Raw genomic sequence first — 16,878 nt, forward strand, 5'->3', positions numbered from 1 at the left:
GTGTCCTTGGGCCGCAGCCCACTTATCCTGGTTTCCATCTCCTCCTCCCGACACAGAGGTGCCTTCATTAGTGGAGGAAAGAAAGAGGTCTTTGTGATGATGTCACTCCCAGACCACCCTACACAGACAATAAAACTGAATTTGAGAGAAGCCTGGTGAAATGAGAGCTCCGAAGTCATAGAATACCAGAGCTGCAAGGGCCCTGAAAGGTTACTTAGCCTAATCGCCTGATGTTAGAAACGGGCAAAGGGGAAGAGACTTGTCTAAGGTTACACAACCAGTTAGTGGTGGGCTGTTTTCACCAAGGTAAATACAGGGAAATTCATTCCATAGAAACTGCAATATCATTATGTGTTAAATACTATGCCAGGCAGGAGGGGCACAGGAGGAGAACTCTCATCATAATGTGACATGCACAGCCACATGGCAGCACAGAAGGAAGCGTCTTCCCACAAAGGGAAGCGTCTCACTCTTCCTAGGGGAGCTACAGAAGGCATCAAGCAGGACGGGATATCTGAGTTGGGTCTCAATGATTGAACAGGAGTTTGTTGCAGAGAGAAGGGAAGAAGGGCATTCCAGAAACATGGAACCACATGTCTAAAGGTGAAAACACGTGGAAGAACATGATGTGTTTGGGGAATGAAGAGCATTTTCGTATAGCTAAAATGGAGGCTTCTTGAAAGGGATATAATGGAGACTAGACCAAAAGGGCAGACCACGGGGCTTCCCTGGTGGCGCAGTGGTTGGGAGTCCGCCTGCCGATGCAGGGGACACAGGTTTGTGCCCCGGTCCGGGAAGATCCCACATGCCGCGGAGCGGCTGGGCCCGTGAGCCATAGCCGCTGAGCCTGCGCGTCCGGAGCCTGTGCTCCACAACGGGAGAGGCCACAACGGTGAGAGGCCCGCGTACCGCCAAGAAAAAAAAAAAAAAAAAAGGCAGACCACGGAAAAACTGTGAAGGACTTAATACCACGCTAAGAAGTTTGCTGGGGAGATGTTATCTCGGTGCTTAATAAAACCACATATCGGCAAAAGGATGAAGGGTGGGTTGAACAAAAAAGGACCAGAGCTAGGGAGACTAGTGGGGTGGATACGGCAATACTTCAGGTGGAAAATAAAGACGCTGAAGATTAATAAAATAAGCAATCCCAAAGAAGACAAAGAGCACTCATGAGGCCTGCATTAAGGCAGCAATATTTAGATGGCAGAATTAGCAGGACTTCGTGAGAGATGATTGGCTGTGGGGATGAAACAGAGCAGGGATGGGCGAACTACTGCCCAAGGCCATATCCAGCCTCCATCCATTTTTGCACAGCCCCAGTACTAGGAACGGTTTTCATATTTTACAAGTGACTGAAAAAGAACAAAAGAAAAAGAATATTTTGTGACATATTAAAATTATGTGAAGTTCAAACTTCAGTGTCCATAAGTACAGTTTCATTGGAACACAGCCAGGCTGGTTCATCTGCCTATCATCTGTGGCCTCAAGGGCAGAGCTGTGTAGAGGCCAGAGGGCCAGCAAAGTCTAAAATATTTACTACCTGCCTCTTTGAAAAAAGTTGCTGACCTCTGAAACAGAGGACAACTGCAACATTTCCACCTTAGGCAGCTGGTGGGATGGTGGAAGAGGAGAAGCAGATTTGGGCAAGTGGGACAAATAATAATTCCATTACAGGCATGCTGAATCTGAGGGTCCCGTGACACATCCAGGAGACAGTGGAAGGATGTATCTGGATACAAGATCTGGATTTGAGATGTGGATTGGGGAACCACAAATGGGCAGGTGGCCCTTGAAGCCATGGGAGTAAGTGAGAAAATCCATGGAGAGGAAAACAGAATGAGAGGGCAAAGCAGGTGAAGTCAGGACCCCGGGAAATGCTGCTGAGAGGTAAACAAATAACAGAAGCTCGAGAAGGAGTCCAAAAAAAATAGACACAGGGAACAATTCAGTGTGGATGAGATCAAGGGAGAAGAGAATTTTAAGAAATTTTAAGAAAGAAAAAGTTGAGGGACTTTTAAGAAATTTTAAGAAAGAAAAAGTTGAGGGACTTCCCTGGTGGCACAGTGGTTAAGAATCCGCCTGCCAATGCAGGGAACATGGGTTCTATCCCTGGTCTGGGAAGATCCCACATGCCGCGGAGCAACTAAGCCCATCTGCCACAACTACTGAGCCTGTGCTCTAGAGCCCGCGAGCCACAACTACTGAGCCCGCACGCCTAGAGCCTGTGCTCTGCAACAAAGAGAAGGCACCGCAATGAGAAGCCCATGCACCACAATGAAGAGTAGCCCCCGCTCGCCACAACTAGAGAAAGCCCGTGCATAGCAACGAAGACCCAATGCAGCCATAAATAAAGAAACAAACAAATAAATAAATAAATTTATAAAAAGAAAAAGTTGAATAATACGAACGCCACCAAGAGCCCAAGTGGAGTGACGATTGGAAAGGAGACTGGATTCTGGAGAATTTAGCCAGTGAAGTGTAAATCTTGGGAACAGAATAAATTCTTCAATCGACTTCCAGGAGTCCACACTCTCCCACTTCCCCTCCTATCACACTGGTCACTCCTTTCCAGCCTCTCTCGCTGGTTCCCCCCATCTCCCAATTTCTAAATGTTGGAAAGTCCATGAACCTCTTCTACGTCCTATACTCCTTCCTTGATGATCTCCTTCAGTCTCATGGCTTTAAGTACACCTACACACAGAGATGTCTCCAGCCCAGAACCCTCCCCTGAGCTAGATTCCTAGAACCAACTGCGAACTCAATATGGCCCCAGGAAGTCCAGGAGGCACCTCTAACTAAACAGGTCCAAAAGAGAGTCCTGCTCTTTCTCCCCACATCAGCTCTTCCTGTAGAATTCTCCAACTCAGTTAACGTCAATTCCATCTTTGGGTTTGTTCAAACCCAAACCCTGGAGTCATCTTGATTCTACTCTTTCACCTTCCATCCGATCTTTCAACAGATCCTATCCACTGTATCTTCAAACTATATCCAGAACTGAACGCTCACCCCTCCACTGCTACCGCTCAGTGCCAGACCACCTCTGTCTCCACCTGGATCATTACAGTGGCCTCCTAACTCACCTCCCTGCTTCCACTCCTGCCCCCCTCAGCCACTTACCACCATCAGAGCAAGCGTGATCATATTATTCCTCGGCACAAAACTTCCCGCGTCCCTCTGAGTAAAGGCCCCAGGCTTACGATGGCCTCCAGAACACTACACAGCTGTCCCCTCACTCTAATTACCCCTGAGATCTCACCACCTTCCACAGTTGTCCTCAAGACACCAGGCCCACTCCCGCCTCAGGGTCTTTGAATCTGCCATTCCCTCTACCTGCAGTGTTCTTCTCCAAGATACACATACTGTGCTCCCTCACTTCCTCGGGACCTTATCCAAGTAAACCCTTCTCGGTGAGGCCTTCTCTAGCCACCCTATTTAAAACTGTCAACCATCCCTCCTCCCTCACTCCACAACGCTCCATTTCCCCCTTCCCTGCTTTATTTCGCTCTAGAGCACTTACCACTACTCTAATACAATATGTACATTTTACCAATTAATCTTGTCTTTTCTACTAGAAGGCAAGCTCATGAAGGCAGGGATGTTTGTCTGTTTGTTCCCTGCCATATCCCAGCACCTAACACAGTTCCTGTCACATGGCAGGCAACTCAATAAATAACTGGTGAAAGAATGGGAATAGCGGATCAGCAAGTGACTAGGAGCTCAGAAAGGGGAAGCCAGTGCAGACAACTTTTCCAAGGCCTCTGGTGAGCAACTAAGAGGAAACCAGCATCGGGAGTGTCTACAAATGGCAAAGACTCAAGCATATTTGCAGATGTTAAGGTGCTAGAGCAGCAGGAAAAAGATTGGGGATATGAGAAAAAGGATATGGCTATGCTAAGTCTGGGAAGAAGTGGAAGTGAAGGGCCTCATGAGCAAGGGAAGAAAGGACCTCCTCGGAGGGGACTAAGAGAGGGAGGGGAAAGGAAAGGACAGGTGTAGATACAGATGGGACTGGCGGGTGGGGGGGGTGAAGAAAATTTGAACAAGTTCATACCTGGCACTTAATTTTCTATCTCAAGGTCTGGGGAAGAGCTTGAGTGACAAGGGTTTCAACATGGCACTTTGGAAAATGAAGATGCAAGCTGATTAGGAGAGAAGGATTGCTCAGCAATGCTGAGGCTTCTGCTCACTCTAGAAACCATAAATCTATTGCAGAATTTGGGGATTTCCCCCAGTTACACGGGACAGCCAATGAGAACCAAAATGGTACACTTTGGGCACCAGACAAAATGTAAAAACTCTGAGGGATGATAAATAAGTGGTTAAAATATAGGAATAACCATTGCTGCAGGCCTAATTTAGGGCACCTTCAGCTGGGAGATACAATTCAAGATGACATTCCTGAAAAGAGCAAGTCGTGAGGACAGATTTGGAGGAAGGCAGGTGAAAAGCGGTCCTTTGGCAAGTAGACTCTGAAAGGCTAGTCTAAGAACTACACAGCATAAATGGGGACTGGAAACCCAAAACGAGAAGATCCACAGAGGAAACACAAAAGCTACCTAGCTACAACTCATGAGAATGGGACCAGATATTTGTAAATGCTGAAATGTGACATCTTGGGAAACAGGATGATCTGACTTGCAAAGAAAGATCCCTAATTTCTAAAGGACCAAAATAATGCTACACAGGCTTCATACTGTCGTGTGAAGCTTTTTGCAGAACCTGCAGAATCTTCTTGCAGTCCATGATGAAAAGACTATTTCAAATTTGAAAGACTATTTAAAACTGAGCCGTCAATTTTAATAGCTTCCATTATTTGTGCCATGCTTTGTCTCATTTAAGCCTCACAACCTCCATGTAAGGAAGGAATTTTTATTCCCATTTTACAGATGAAAAAACAGAGGTTTCGAAGCATTGAGGAACTTGTCCGAAGTCATAGCAATAAATAGCCAGACCAGAAATCAAGCCCAAATATGTCTGGTCCCAAAGACCATGCTTTTAGCCTCTATTCTCTCTTGCCTCCCTCATGCTATTTTTTCTTATGAAACACAGGAGTGATCATTAGTTTTACTATATTCTTATGAGACTTCCAGTCATTCTATGATATATGTTAGTAGGTATGCTTAGGAAAACATACTTTTAATATGAAATGATTGACCTAAATATTCTAACATGTATCTGACTGTGAGACACAACAGGTTTCAAGTGAATGAATGGGAGTCCTTGGGCCCAGGAGAATTCTACGCCAAAGCACTGGGGAAATCTGTGGATAGACCAGCGTCCATGATCTTGAGGAATCATGAAGAATGGGAGGTTCCAGAACACTGGGGGAACATGGAAGAAGGCAGTCTCTGCAAAGCACAGAGCTGTGAGTTTATGCAGGATCCAGAGCAAGACCTAGCCTTATTGTTACTGAAGAGATGGTTAGTGGGCCCTTGACAGGGAAAGCACCGATCACTGAGGTCCAGCACGTGCTCACCAAGAGCAGGTCATTGCAGACCAACCCCACTGCCGTCTTTGACTTTGCAGGACCACCCCGTGTAGCAGCAAGCGGCTATAGCTGGGTGACGGCATCCCTTTAGAAGAAGCACATGCTCTTCCATTCACCCCCTTACATCCCCTGGATTAGCTAACAGACTGAATAACAGAATCAGGACTTAACAGTTAAGTACTATAACAAGGATAAAAATAAGATCTTGCCCTTGGTTTCAAAAACCCAACTGAGCCAATCCAAGATAGGGAAGGGAATGATTTAGGAGCAACAAACATTAAAATGTCTTTGAGTGACCTGGTAGCAAGCTCAGAGATAGCCGTGATGTTGCTGGCAGGATAAAGGAAAGCAGCCTCAGCTGCATTAATAGAATGTGGTGTCTCTGCTAGAACAAAGGAGGTGACAGCCCTGTCCTCATGGACCGGACTACCACCATACTGTGTTGACTTCTGGACAGCTCACTTTGAGAGTCTCCTAGTTATTCTCTGTTTCTCAACACTCCCACTATGATCTACTCTCTGCATTGCTCTGCGCCCTAAGGGAGCTGACCCCGACGTATTGCATCACCCAGATTCCCTTGCCCTGGTGACTTCCCACGGGGTCTGGCCAATGGGAAGAACCAGCAAGAGGTTCAAGGGCAAGAAGAGAGAGAACATGCAAGTACCTCTTGCGCCACTGTCTCCCTACTCCATCTCCACATTTCCGACAGTGGCTGTGTCCCTCTACAGCTACAGTTCCTATCAGGCAGCGCCCCTTCCATAGCTCCAGCTCTCAGTGGGTTGTGGTTTGCTCCCCTGGCCCTTCAGGCCTAGGGGTGGTAATGGCTTCCCCTTGGTGGCAGCTCCTAGCTGTCTCAGCATCCTTCTGGGTTCTCTTCACCCTGCCCACATCTCTGTAAACAGTCCCTTCACCACATTATTTTTAAAATCCCAACTAATGTGCCCTTCTGTTTCTTGCACAGACCCTGACTGAAACTGAAAAGATAGGATACCAGGGGGCCATGAAGCTCATCTGTGAGGACCAGCTACTGGAACAGAGGATGTTTGGACTGATCAAGGGGCTCCACAAAACAGGCTGGTCCACCTGGAGAAAGTGAAGAGCCACCGTCCCACTCGTTCTCCTGGCTGCATGAACAGAATAGTAGTACATACAGAGAGACCACCTTTGAGCTCAATATAAAGTAAACTTTCTAAAGAGTTGGCAAAGTGGGGTGAGCACTTCTGGTAGGTCATGAGTTTCAGTAATTCTCAGGTGCCCAGTCCAAGCTGGAGAGCCCATATCGGGAACACCGTAGGAAAAAGTTACAGGGATACCTAGGAAAAGACTCTCCAATCCAGGGTTTCACAATTTGTTACCAGCTACACACTACTCACACAACGGTTTTCCGAAATAAGCACACTGGAGGGAGGGCAGGGACATTTTTGGGGATATGTTTTGCTGCTTCTCAATTCAATATAGAGAATAGAAGTCTAGTTCTTTGTATCAAACTTGATAATTCTCAACACTGAGTTCTTTTTCATGCTTTAAGATAACTCAGGAACATGAAACTTATTTTACATATCATCATCACAAACTTAAAAATGTTTATTCCCAAACCACTGAAGTCTATGAAAATAAAAAAATTTTTTAACTAAGCATCTTCTACCTACACACCAGTCACTAGCCCTTTTTCCGACTGTCACCTCATTATTCAAAATAAAAATCAGGATGCTACAAATAAATGGTGGAGAGGATGTGAAGAAAAGGGAACCCTTGTCTACTGTTGGTGGGAATGTAAATTGGTGCAGCCACTTTGGAAAACAGTATGGAGGGTCCTTAAAAAACTAAAAATAGAACTATCATATGACCCAGCAATTCCACTCCTGGGTATATATCTGGAAAAGATGAAAACTCTAATTCAAAAAGATACATGTACCCTAATGTTCATAGCAGCACTATTTACGATAGCCAAGATGTGGAAGCAACCCAAGTGCCTATCAATAGATGACGGGATTAATAAGATGTGGTGTAAGAGAAAAACAAATACCGTATGCTAACACATATATATGGAATCTAAAAAAAAAAAAAAAAGGTTCTAATGAACCCAGGGGCAGGACAGGAATAAAAATGCAGACGTAGAGAATGCACTTGAGGACACGGGGAGGGGGAAGAGTAAGATGGGACGAAGTGAGAGAGTACCACTGACATATATACACTACCAAATGTAAAACAGATAGCTAGTGGGAAGCAGCCGCATAGCACAGGGAGATCAGCTCAGGGCTTTGTGACCACCTAGAGGGGTGGGATAGGGAGGGGGGGAGGGAGACGCAAGAGGGAGGAGATATGAGGATATATGTATACGTACAGCTGATTCACTTTGTTATACAGCAGAAACTAACACAACATTGTAAAGCAACTATACTCCAATAAAGGTGTTTAAAAAAAATAGATGTGGTGCATATATATATATATAGTGGAATATTACTCAGCCATAAAAAAGGAACACTGCCATTTGCAGCAACATGGATGGACCTAGAGAATATTAGGCTTAGTGAATTAAGCCAGACAAAGGCAAATACCGTATGATATCACTTACATGTGGAATCTAAAAAAATAATACAAATGAAGGTATATGCAAAGCAGAAACAGACTCACAGACATAGAAAACAAACTTGTGGTTATCAAAGGAAAGAGAGAAGCAGGGAGGGACAAGTTAGGGGTGTGAGATTACAGATACAAACTATTATATATAAAGTAGATACGCAACAAGGATATACTGTATAGCACAGGGAATTATACCCATTATCCTGTAATAATCTGCAAAAAATACTGAATCGCTATGCAGTACACCTGAAACAAACACAATATTGTAAATCAACTATACTTCAATTAAAAAAAAAGGATGCAAAATCTGCCCATGGGACAAAATATTTTACATGTAAACTGTCCTGGAAAAAAATAAGATCACCTCAATTCACCCTGGTGAGAAAAAGGAAATGGTTTTTGCGAGAGCCCTTAACTCTTGAGTTCACAGAAGGGTCAGATCAGATCCCAGGATGCTACAAGTGTGTGTGTCTAATCGAGGTTTTCTCCTTGGGTGTGTGTTTATCATTTATCACAAGGCGGGACTGCTAGGACTGCCACCTCTCCACTCATTCGTTCGACAAACATTTGGTGTTGATCTACACATTAATAGAGCCCTGCTGGGCCCTGGGGACGGACGAGAGACCCAGAGGCCAAGGCTGCTACCGTACACTTCAGCAGGTCTAGGAAATGATCTGATTTCAAAGACCAATGAAGGCAAAGAGTGAGAATGACGGCGCCCAGAAAAGTTTCAGAAGAAACTTGGAAACTGCCAGCCTTCGGCGCGAAGAAGGCGGGGACTTGGGGCCCAGGGGAGGACGCCGCCTCCGGGCTGGCGGGCCCGGCCGCCTCCTCGGCCCCCGGCCCAGCGCGGGCGTCGCCTGGTTGCAGGCCCGAGTCGCCACACCCGATCGCCGCGGGGCCCAGGAGGGCAGCGCCCGGGCGACCCAGAGCAGGGCTGCGGCGAGGCCCGGCCCCATGAGACATTCCCGGGCAGCGCGCGCCCACACCGCTGCGCGCCCCGCTCCCCGGCGCCGGGCACCCGCGGCGCGCTCCCGCCCTGCCCGAGGAGCCCCGGCCCCTCGGCCCCCCGCCCGGCAGCTCGCCGGCCCGGGCCGCACTCACCCTCCTTGGCTTTCTTCCTCCGGGCCAGAGTTCCTCCGAGTTTCCCCAAGAAGGAGTCATCTTTCTTCCGGGACGGGGGCGACTTGGGAGTGGGGGACTTGGGGACAGACGGCGACTTCTGCGGGGAGGTGGCCATGGCGACGAAGCGGGCAGCCGCGGGCCGGTCGGGACGCGGAGCGGGCGCCGGGCGGACGCGGCGGGCGCGGCGGGACTGAGGCTGCGGCTTTCCAAACGGAAGCGGAATTATTCCAAGCATTTGAGGCAGCTCACGCTCGCCTTTCCCTTCCCTCTCTCCCTCCCTCGCGCCGCCCTCCGCCCTGAAAGGAGCTGCGCGCTCGGGGCCCGCGCCCCGCTGCTGCCCGGAGCAGGGAGGATGCCCCAGATCTGCCCCTTGCAGGACGTGCGGCCTTACCTGTTTCGGTGTGTATGACCCTCTCAGCCTGGGAGCCCTGGAGCCTGGAGGCCGTACTCGCCCCGGCTCCGCACTCAGCAGAGTTCCTCGCTCCAACCCAGGGTTCAGTGATTGCTGAACTGAACCCACCTGCTACTCTGTCTCCCGCTGATTTGGCCCGGCTGCTGGGTGAGGAGCTCGCTCCTCCCCTGCATTTCAAACTGTAGTTATTAGGCCCGTGTCTTGTGCCCATGAAAGAGTGAGCCTGCTCAGGAAGAAATAGAGGGAACCAAAATGTGTTCGGGCCCCACCAGCTGGACACATCCAGCTGTTCCTGCACTTATCCATGACTGTCAACCTCCTCTACACCTCCAACCAAGAGTGAGAAGTTTGAAGTTCATGAGTACAGGCCAACACCTAGAGACATCTGTGTTTCTAGCAGCTCAATGGCTTGTACAAAGGAGGATCCCAAATGTAGGTGGAAACATGAATGGGAAGGTACGGCCATCGGCTCCTGTGGGAACCGCCTCTCCACCCCTCCCCCACCCCCAACTTATCTTGCCTTAAATAAAAGCAACAGAGTGACAGGGGAGTGGCACAAAAGCCAGCATTTCAAGGACTCATGCTGGAAATGATTAAAAGGCACATTTTACTGTGCTTGGCCACTTGAGGTTCTCACTTGGGCTCCCCTGGCTGTCTTCGGGTCTCTTTTTCACACACACACACACACACACACACACACACACACTCACACAACCCCTTGGCAACTGTGTTTCCTCCAAGTAGCTACAGCTGATTGACCCTGAGTGATCACCTGACCCAAAGGGCCCTAATGCTTGACTGGAGAGCAGCCAATCTGATAGTCTCCATCAAGAATCTAAGCTAGAGACAGTTGTCAGAAGTCCAGCACTTAGCGATGATAATGCAGACTCAAGACTGGGGGGGTCCATTTTTAGCCACAGGCCTGCCGATGAGTAGAGAAACAAAACAATGGAGCAACGAAGTGTGCTCAAGAAGCCTTGTGGTCTGAGTAATGAAAAACCATGGGAGTAGCTACCTGGACCTAGAACCTCTTCTGAGGGCCTACCTGTAGTTCTCAGGAGGGCCATCTGTGCTTCCTTCTGAGGACATGTTCCTAAAGCCTTGTAATCACCCATCCACCTTTACTTGAGCCAGTCAGCCAACTAAAAAGCAACGATTCCTGAGAACATAAATTTAACGAGGTGGTCAATAGATTCTCAGCAGATATGTGTTCATCTTGTCTTTGCTTAAGAGTCGTAATTTGACCTTTTTTGAAAATTATGCTTTAGCTGTTTCCTCTTACCTAGTAGAAAAGCAGAGAACTCACAATGACTGCTAGAATTCATGCGGGAGATTACAATAACCACCTGCTCCTGCACCACCACCCTGATAAACCTTAAAGACATGTTGAAACGTCAAAGTAGGTTCCCGTTTTGATTACATCATTCATAATTCTTGTGCAGGATATTTTATACATAAGGATATGTCCAAAATCTGATCTCCACCCTTGGAACTCTTATCGGGGAATCATGAGACACACACCTCAATAGCTGTGTGATCTTGGACAAGTTTACTCCCATTTCTAAGTCTCTGTTTCTTCATCTACAGAATGAAGTGGTGGGAGAACATAATGGTTCTCAAACCTGATTGTGCTTCACAGTCCCTTAGGGAGTTTGTTACAGTCATGGGCCCAGTCTCTAGAAATTCTGATTCAGTACATCTGAAGTGAAACCAAGGGATAGGTATTTTTTAACAGGGATTAATTACATCAGGTGATTTTGATGTAGCTGATTCATGCACTGATGTTCGGGCACCTAGAACCACTTCCAGTTCTGTGGTTCTCTATTCTTCACCAATTGCTGATCTCCGTATGCAGGGCTTAAGTTCTAAATACGACATGGTCAAATTTATACATGGAGATCTCTTAAACTGCTCATGCATGCTTTTGCATCTACACTCCTCTTTGGTAATTTTTATGCATACTAAAGTTTGAAAATGATTGAGCAAGACTAAATGGAGGAACAAACAAAGGCTTGATTGTGGGATGCTAGCTCCCGGGAACTACCAGCAAAATAAGGTGTAGAGAAGGCAGAGTTTATTGTACACCATGGTAAGGAGATTCTTGCCTTGGTAGGGTCTTAGCAGCATCTTGGACTAGGGTAGAGCACAACAGGGATATTTCTAAGGTTTTGGAATCTGGTTTAAGGCAGGTCTTTCAGTGGGGTTAGTGCTTGATTAACTTTGGCTAAGGATTGTAATATACTAGGTTAGGATTGGTGGACACAGGGCAAGATTTTCAAAGAGTCTTGGAGGGTAAATAGTCTTTAATGTTATCTATTGAAAAGTTTAAGTGTTTTATGTTCATTTCAATGAGATTTGGGGGGAGGTTCTTGAACAATAAAGTTATTTGTAACTTTCATCTTTCTATGCAAGAGTTTTTTTTTGTGGTACGCGGGCCTCTCACTGTTGTGGTCTCTCCTGTTGTGGAGCACAGGCTCCGGACGTGCAGGCTCAGCGGCCATGGCTCACGGGCCCAGCCGCTCCGCGGCATGTGGGATCTTCCCGGACCGGGGCACGAACCCGTGTCCCCTGCATCGGCAGGCAGACGCTCAACCACTGCACCACCAAGGAACCCCGCAAGAGTTTTTTTGAATAGTTGAAGTTATATTGTTAAAGACAGGGGACTGGTAAAGTCCCGTTAAGGTGACAGTAACCTATATGGGTATGAATGGATTCCAAGGTCTCAGAATTATGCAGATGTCTTGTTATTCAAACTTTTCTGCCTCTTAGATAATTATCAATCTCTCTTGAAAGGCCAAGTGGAATGGATGCTGAATTATAAATCAGTGCTATTCAAAGTGTAGTCTGAAAACCAGTATTGTCTGCAAACTGCTGTTAGTCCTTGATGATCTAAATATAGAAACTAGAGTGTTTAGAAACTTTTATACAATTTAACAGTGCAATTTTATATTTATTCTTTTATATTGTATTTTACAAAAATATTGATCTACGATGGATTGGACCTTCACCATAGATCGTTTGAAAAGCACTGTTCTAACTTGCTCTGGTTTGCTTACAGATTTTTATACACTCTCTTTTGATATTACGCTTTTATAGTCCTTATGGATATGAATTGATCGGGTGTTTGTTCAAAGGTTAAATGACATAATATATTGGAAAGCACCTTGCATGGGGCCTGGCATTGAAGAAGACAGAATCTAAATCTAGTTTAATCAGGGACACACACTGCAGGCTGTTCATTGATAAGATGCAAAGAAGAACCTGCGCCAGCTCCCTCTAATCTAAATTGATATTTACAATCATGGCCCCACTGACCAGCTGCCCCTCTCATGCTTGGTCATTGGTTTCATCTTACCCAGGCATTACATGATAAGGACAACCTCATAAGTTACATGTGTGTTGCTGTGAGACTCTGCTGACTCTCTAGGCCAGTCTCTCTTCGAAATGTATACCTAAGCAAACTGTCCTGGGAGTGAATAACTCAGATTCCAGTCCTAGCTCAGTGGCTAGATGACCTTGGGCAAATATCTGTCCTTCCTGTACTTTCATTTCCATCATCAATAAAGTGAAACCAAGGTAGTTCCTACTAACTGAACATCCCACTTATCTTATGATCGACAGTTTCAATCTAGGTTATACCCAACAGAATGAGTACATTTGTGTACCTGTATACATGTTCTAGAAGATTCATAGCAGCACCATTCAAATGCCTATTAACAGTTGAATTGATAGGTAAATTGGGATAGTCACACAACGTAATGTTATACAGCGATGAGAATGAACAGTTTGCAACTCCAGAAGCAATAGGAATGTCCTTCACAATATGTTGAGTGAAAAAAAATTCAGACACAAAAGAGCCTATGCTGTATCATTCTATTCATATAAAGTTCAAAAAACAGGCAAAACTAGTCTCTGATGTTAGAGTCATGAAAATGATTAGGTTTGGGAGGGGTAGTGACTAGAACAGGGAGGGGGGAAGGTATGAGAGAGGCTACTGGAGCTGGTGATGTTCTGTTTCTTGATCCGGGTGCTGATTACATGGGTGTATTTACTTTGAAAATTCATGGAGTGTTTACTTACTAATTTGAGCAATTTTCTGTAAGTATATTGTACTTCAATAAAAATTTACACACTTAGCACAAAAATGACTGATTTTTTTAAATGAAGCCATGGGATTGCATGCTCTGTAGGGTCCCCTTTACCTCTATGGTCTCCTTCTCCGACTCCCATGTTTAACTTATGAGCTGTTCTGATCATGTAACCCTTGAGTAAGGTGAAACTGATGACCAGTGGCCCACATCACTCAAAAATCCACTCAAACTAGGACAGTTCTGTCCCCAGACCTTCCCTTAGAGGACCATTTTTCTAGCTAAGCATGTGCAGCCCTCAGCCACCCAGCATTGTTCCCATTCTGGTCCCCTCAGCAATTTCAACATGTAGGACTTTATGATTTACAAGGTAGGACCGTGTCATGGTGAAGGTCTGGGGTTCAAATTGCCATTCAGCAGCCAAATATCTGTATAATTTAACCTCTCGGTGCCTCAGTTTTCTCATCAAAATGAGTTCTCTCCTCATAAGCTTATTGGGACGATCAAGAGAGTTAGTATAAACAAACTACTCAGCTCAGTGCCCAGCAGATAACAAGTCTTAGTTCAATAAATATTCATTATTAGTATCTCTTTTGAGACTCACATGATATTATCATTACCTCCATTACATAGATGAATAACTTGAAATTTGGAGAGTTTAAACTTGCTTCAGATCACATAGCAAATAACCGAGAGAATAATACTATAGCCTTTAGAATCTGTTCTGCCAAAGAGTCATAGAATCTACAGTTTTCAGCTAGGATTATAGTCCTTCAGAATAAAGACTATATTTCCCTGCTAGGTGTGAGTACATGATTAAATTTCAACCAATGAGATGTAAGCAAAAGTGTTATATGACAGCTTCTAGGAGTCCCCCTAACGGTAGATGGGAATTGGATGTTCAGCTTCTCAGACCATCATACTATGCGATACAGGCCAAGCCTCCCACTGAGAACAGCTGGAAAAGCTGGACAAAATGTAAACTAAATCTGTTTGAGAGCACTGGAAAGCTGAGGGAACTTACAGGGCCAAGATCTAGGAGAAGGAGGAAACCCAGAGAGGTGAGCCGGTCACTGGGACTACTTTCCCCCTAGAGGCACCTGCCAATTTCAGAGGCAGCAGCTGAAGAGGTTGAGCAGGGCAGTTGCCAACCTCACAAGGGTAGAAAGACAAACGTTCAGGTGGCACCAAACTGGGGCCTCTAGTAAGGCCCCCTCGCTTTGGTTGGGGACTCCAAAAGATTTCACTCTAGTAGACAAAGAGAAAAGAAAGGCATTTTCAGTTAAAAAAAAAACCACACAACTGAGAAAAATTATTAATAAATAGCAGATCCAAACAAAAGGAAATACTAAAGTGGATGGCAGAAGGAAAATTGTTCCAGATGGAAGAAGAAAGAACAAATAAAAGGATAAATATATGGGTGCAGCTAAAAGAATGTTAACTACATAAAATGACAATAATAATGTCTTACAGGGTTTAAAAATACATAAATCAAATTAAAATGCACAAAAGCAAAAGCATTTAAATTGGGAAGTGAGTAAATGAAGTTAAGTTCTAAGATCCAGGCATTATCTGTGAAGAAGTAAAAGTAACAATTTATACTGGACTTTGATAAATCGAGGAATCATGTTGCAACCTCTAGGGTAACCATTAAAAGAACAGTAAAAGAGTAACTACTAAGATAATGGAGAGATAATTGGAGTGTGTGTGTTCCATTCAGACAGATTTCGTAAATTGTGTTTATATCTGTCATATTTAAGGCAACATGTCTTTTGCATGCTATTTTGCTGTGTTCCTTTTTTGCTGTGTAGGTTAAAAACCCAGGATAGAGGTAAACTAAGCAACAACTCAAATCAAATTAAGGTAAAATTCAAACTGGAAGAGGCTTTCACTGGGGAAAGCTTCACATTCCCCAACTGTGAATACCATATGTTATGGGTTGAATTGTGTCCCCTAAAAAAGACAGGTTGAAGTCCTAACCCCTAGAACCTTACAATATGACGTTATTTGGAAGTGGAGTCACTGCAGATGTAACTAGTTATGTTAAAATAGCATGTTAGGAGGCTTCCCTGGTGGCGCAGTGGTTGAGAGTCCGTCTGCCGATGCAGGGGACACGGGTTCGTGCCCCAGTCCGGGAAGATCCCACATGCCACGGAGTGGCTGGGCCCGTGAGCCATGGCCGCTAAGCCTGTGCGTCCAGACCTGTGCTCCGCAACGGGAGAGGCCACAACAGTGAGAGGCCCGCGTACCGCAAAAAAAAAAAAAAAAAAAAAAAAGCATGTTAGGTCATACTAGGTGGGCATCTAATACAGTAAGACCAGTTAGGAGAGGATGGAATTTAGACCCTGACATGCACAGAGGAAAGATGATGTGAAAACACATGGGAGGAAGAGGCCCACTGGAACTGTGCTGTCACAGCCAAGGAATGCCTGGGGCCACCAAAGGCTGGAAGAGACCAGAAAATACCCTCTCCAGGGGCTTGAGAGGAAGCATTGCCTGGAAGTCACCTTCATTTTGGACTTCTGGCCTCCAGAACTGTGTGAGAGTAAATTTCTGTTGTTTTAAGCCACCCAGTTTGTGGTGCTTTGTTACAGCAGCCCTAGGAAACTGATATACCATCTAAGGGACAATATGGGAGGCGCCTGCAGATCATGAAGAGGGTTTTACAAAGGGTCTGGATCCCAATCAGTCATTGGAGGTTGTTTGACTACATCAAAGCAGCGGGATCAGGGGATGCGGAGAGAAGCTAGACAGAGCCTCTTGGAGACCTCTTTAATCACTGAAAGCAAGGTATGCTCATGGGATGAAAAGAAAGTGTGAAATGAAATGGTTCTGGACTCAGAGCCTTAAGTGAGAATTCCTATTGCACATTCCCCTCAGGAACTCTGGGATATTAGCAGTGGCCTTCGAAGACCAGGCTGCCAGTGGGCATGTCCTTCAGGGGTCCTACTTGCTGAGGGCAGGGGTGGGCAAGGGCTTCTCTAGGTGAGCAGGGAAGGCATTGGGCCAGGGGGAACATCGGTAGACCTCAGCCTTGGTTTGTGACATGGTGGACTGAGGGTGGGGATGGTTTTGAGGCTCCCACAGATGATGCTATTCAAATGGCCTCTGATCCAGCCGTGGCGGAATGTGTCCCAAGTTCTCAGAGACAGGTGACCTGTTTACCTATTCTTCAGGTGCCT

The 16,878-nt window shown here is 45.8% G+C and overlaps 1 protein-coding gene across 1 annotated transcript in view; it reads right to left on the reverse strand.

Moving 5' to 3' along the window:
* The window catches only part of PARVA (parvin alpha), a 180,654-nt gene extending 170,949 nt beyond the window's left edge, over window positions 1-9,705 (reverse strand). The window contains exons 1-2 of the mRNA XM_060159644.1: window positions 9,588-9,705; window positions 9,176-9,398 (exon numbers count right to left, since the gene is read on the reverse strand). Coding sequence (XP_060015627.1) covers window positions 9,176-9,311 — 136 coding nt within the window. The 5' untranslated portion in view covers window positions 9,312-9,398; window positions 9,588-9,705. The remainder of the gene's footprint in view (window positions 1-9,175; window positions 9,399-9,587) is intronic.
* Between the last annotated feature and the right edge of the window lie 7,173 nt (window positions 9,706-16,878).

Source organism: Lagenorhynchus albirostris, chromosome 9, assembly GCF_949774975.1.
Source record: "Lagenorhynchus albirostris chromosome 9, mLagAlb1.1, whole genome shotgun sequence".
In the NCBI taxonomy this organism is placed as follows: Eukaryota; Metazoa; Chordata; class Mammalia; order Artiodactyla; family Delphinidae; genus Lagenorhynchus; species Lagenorhynchus albirostris.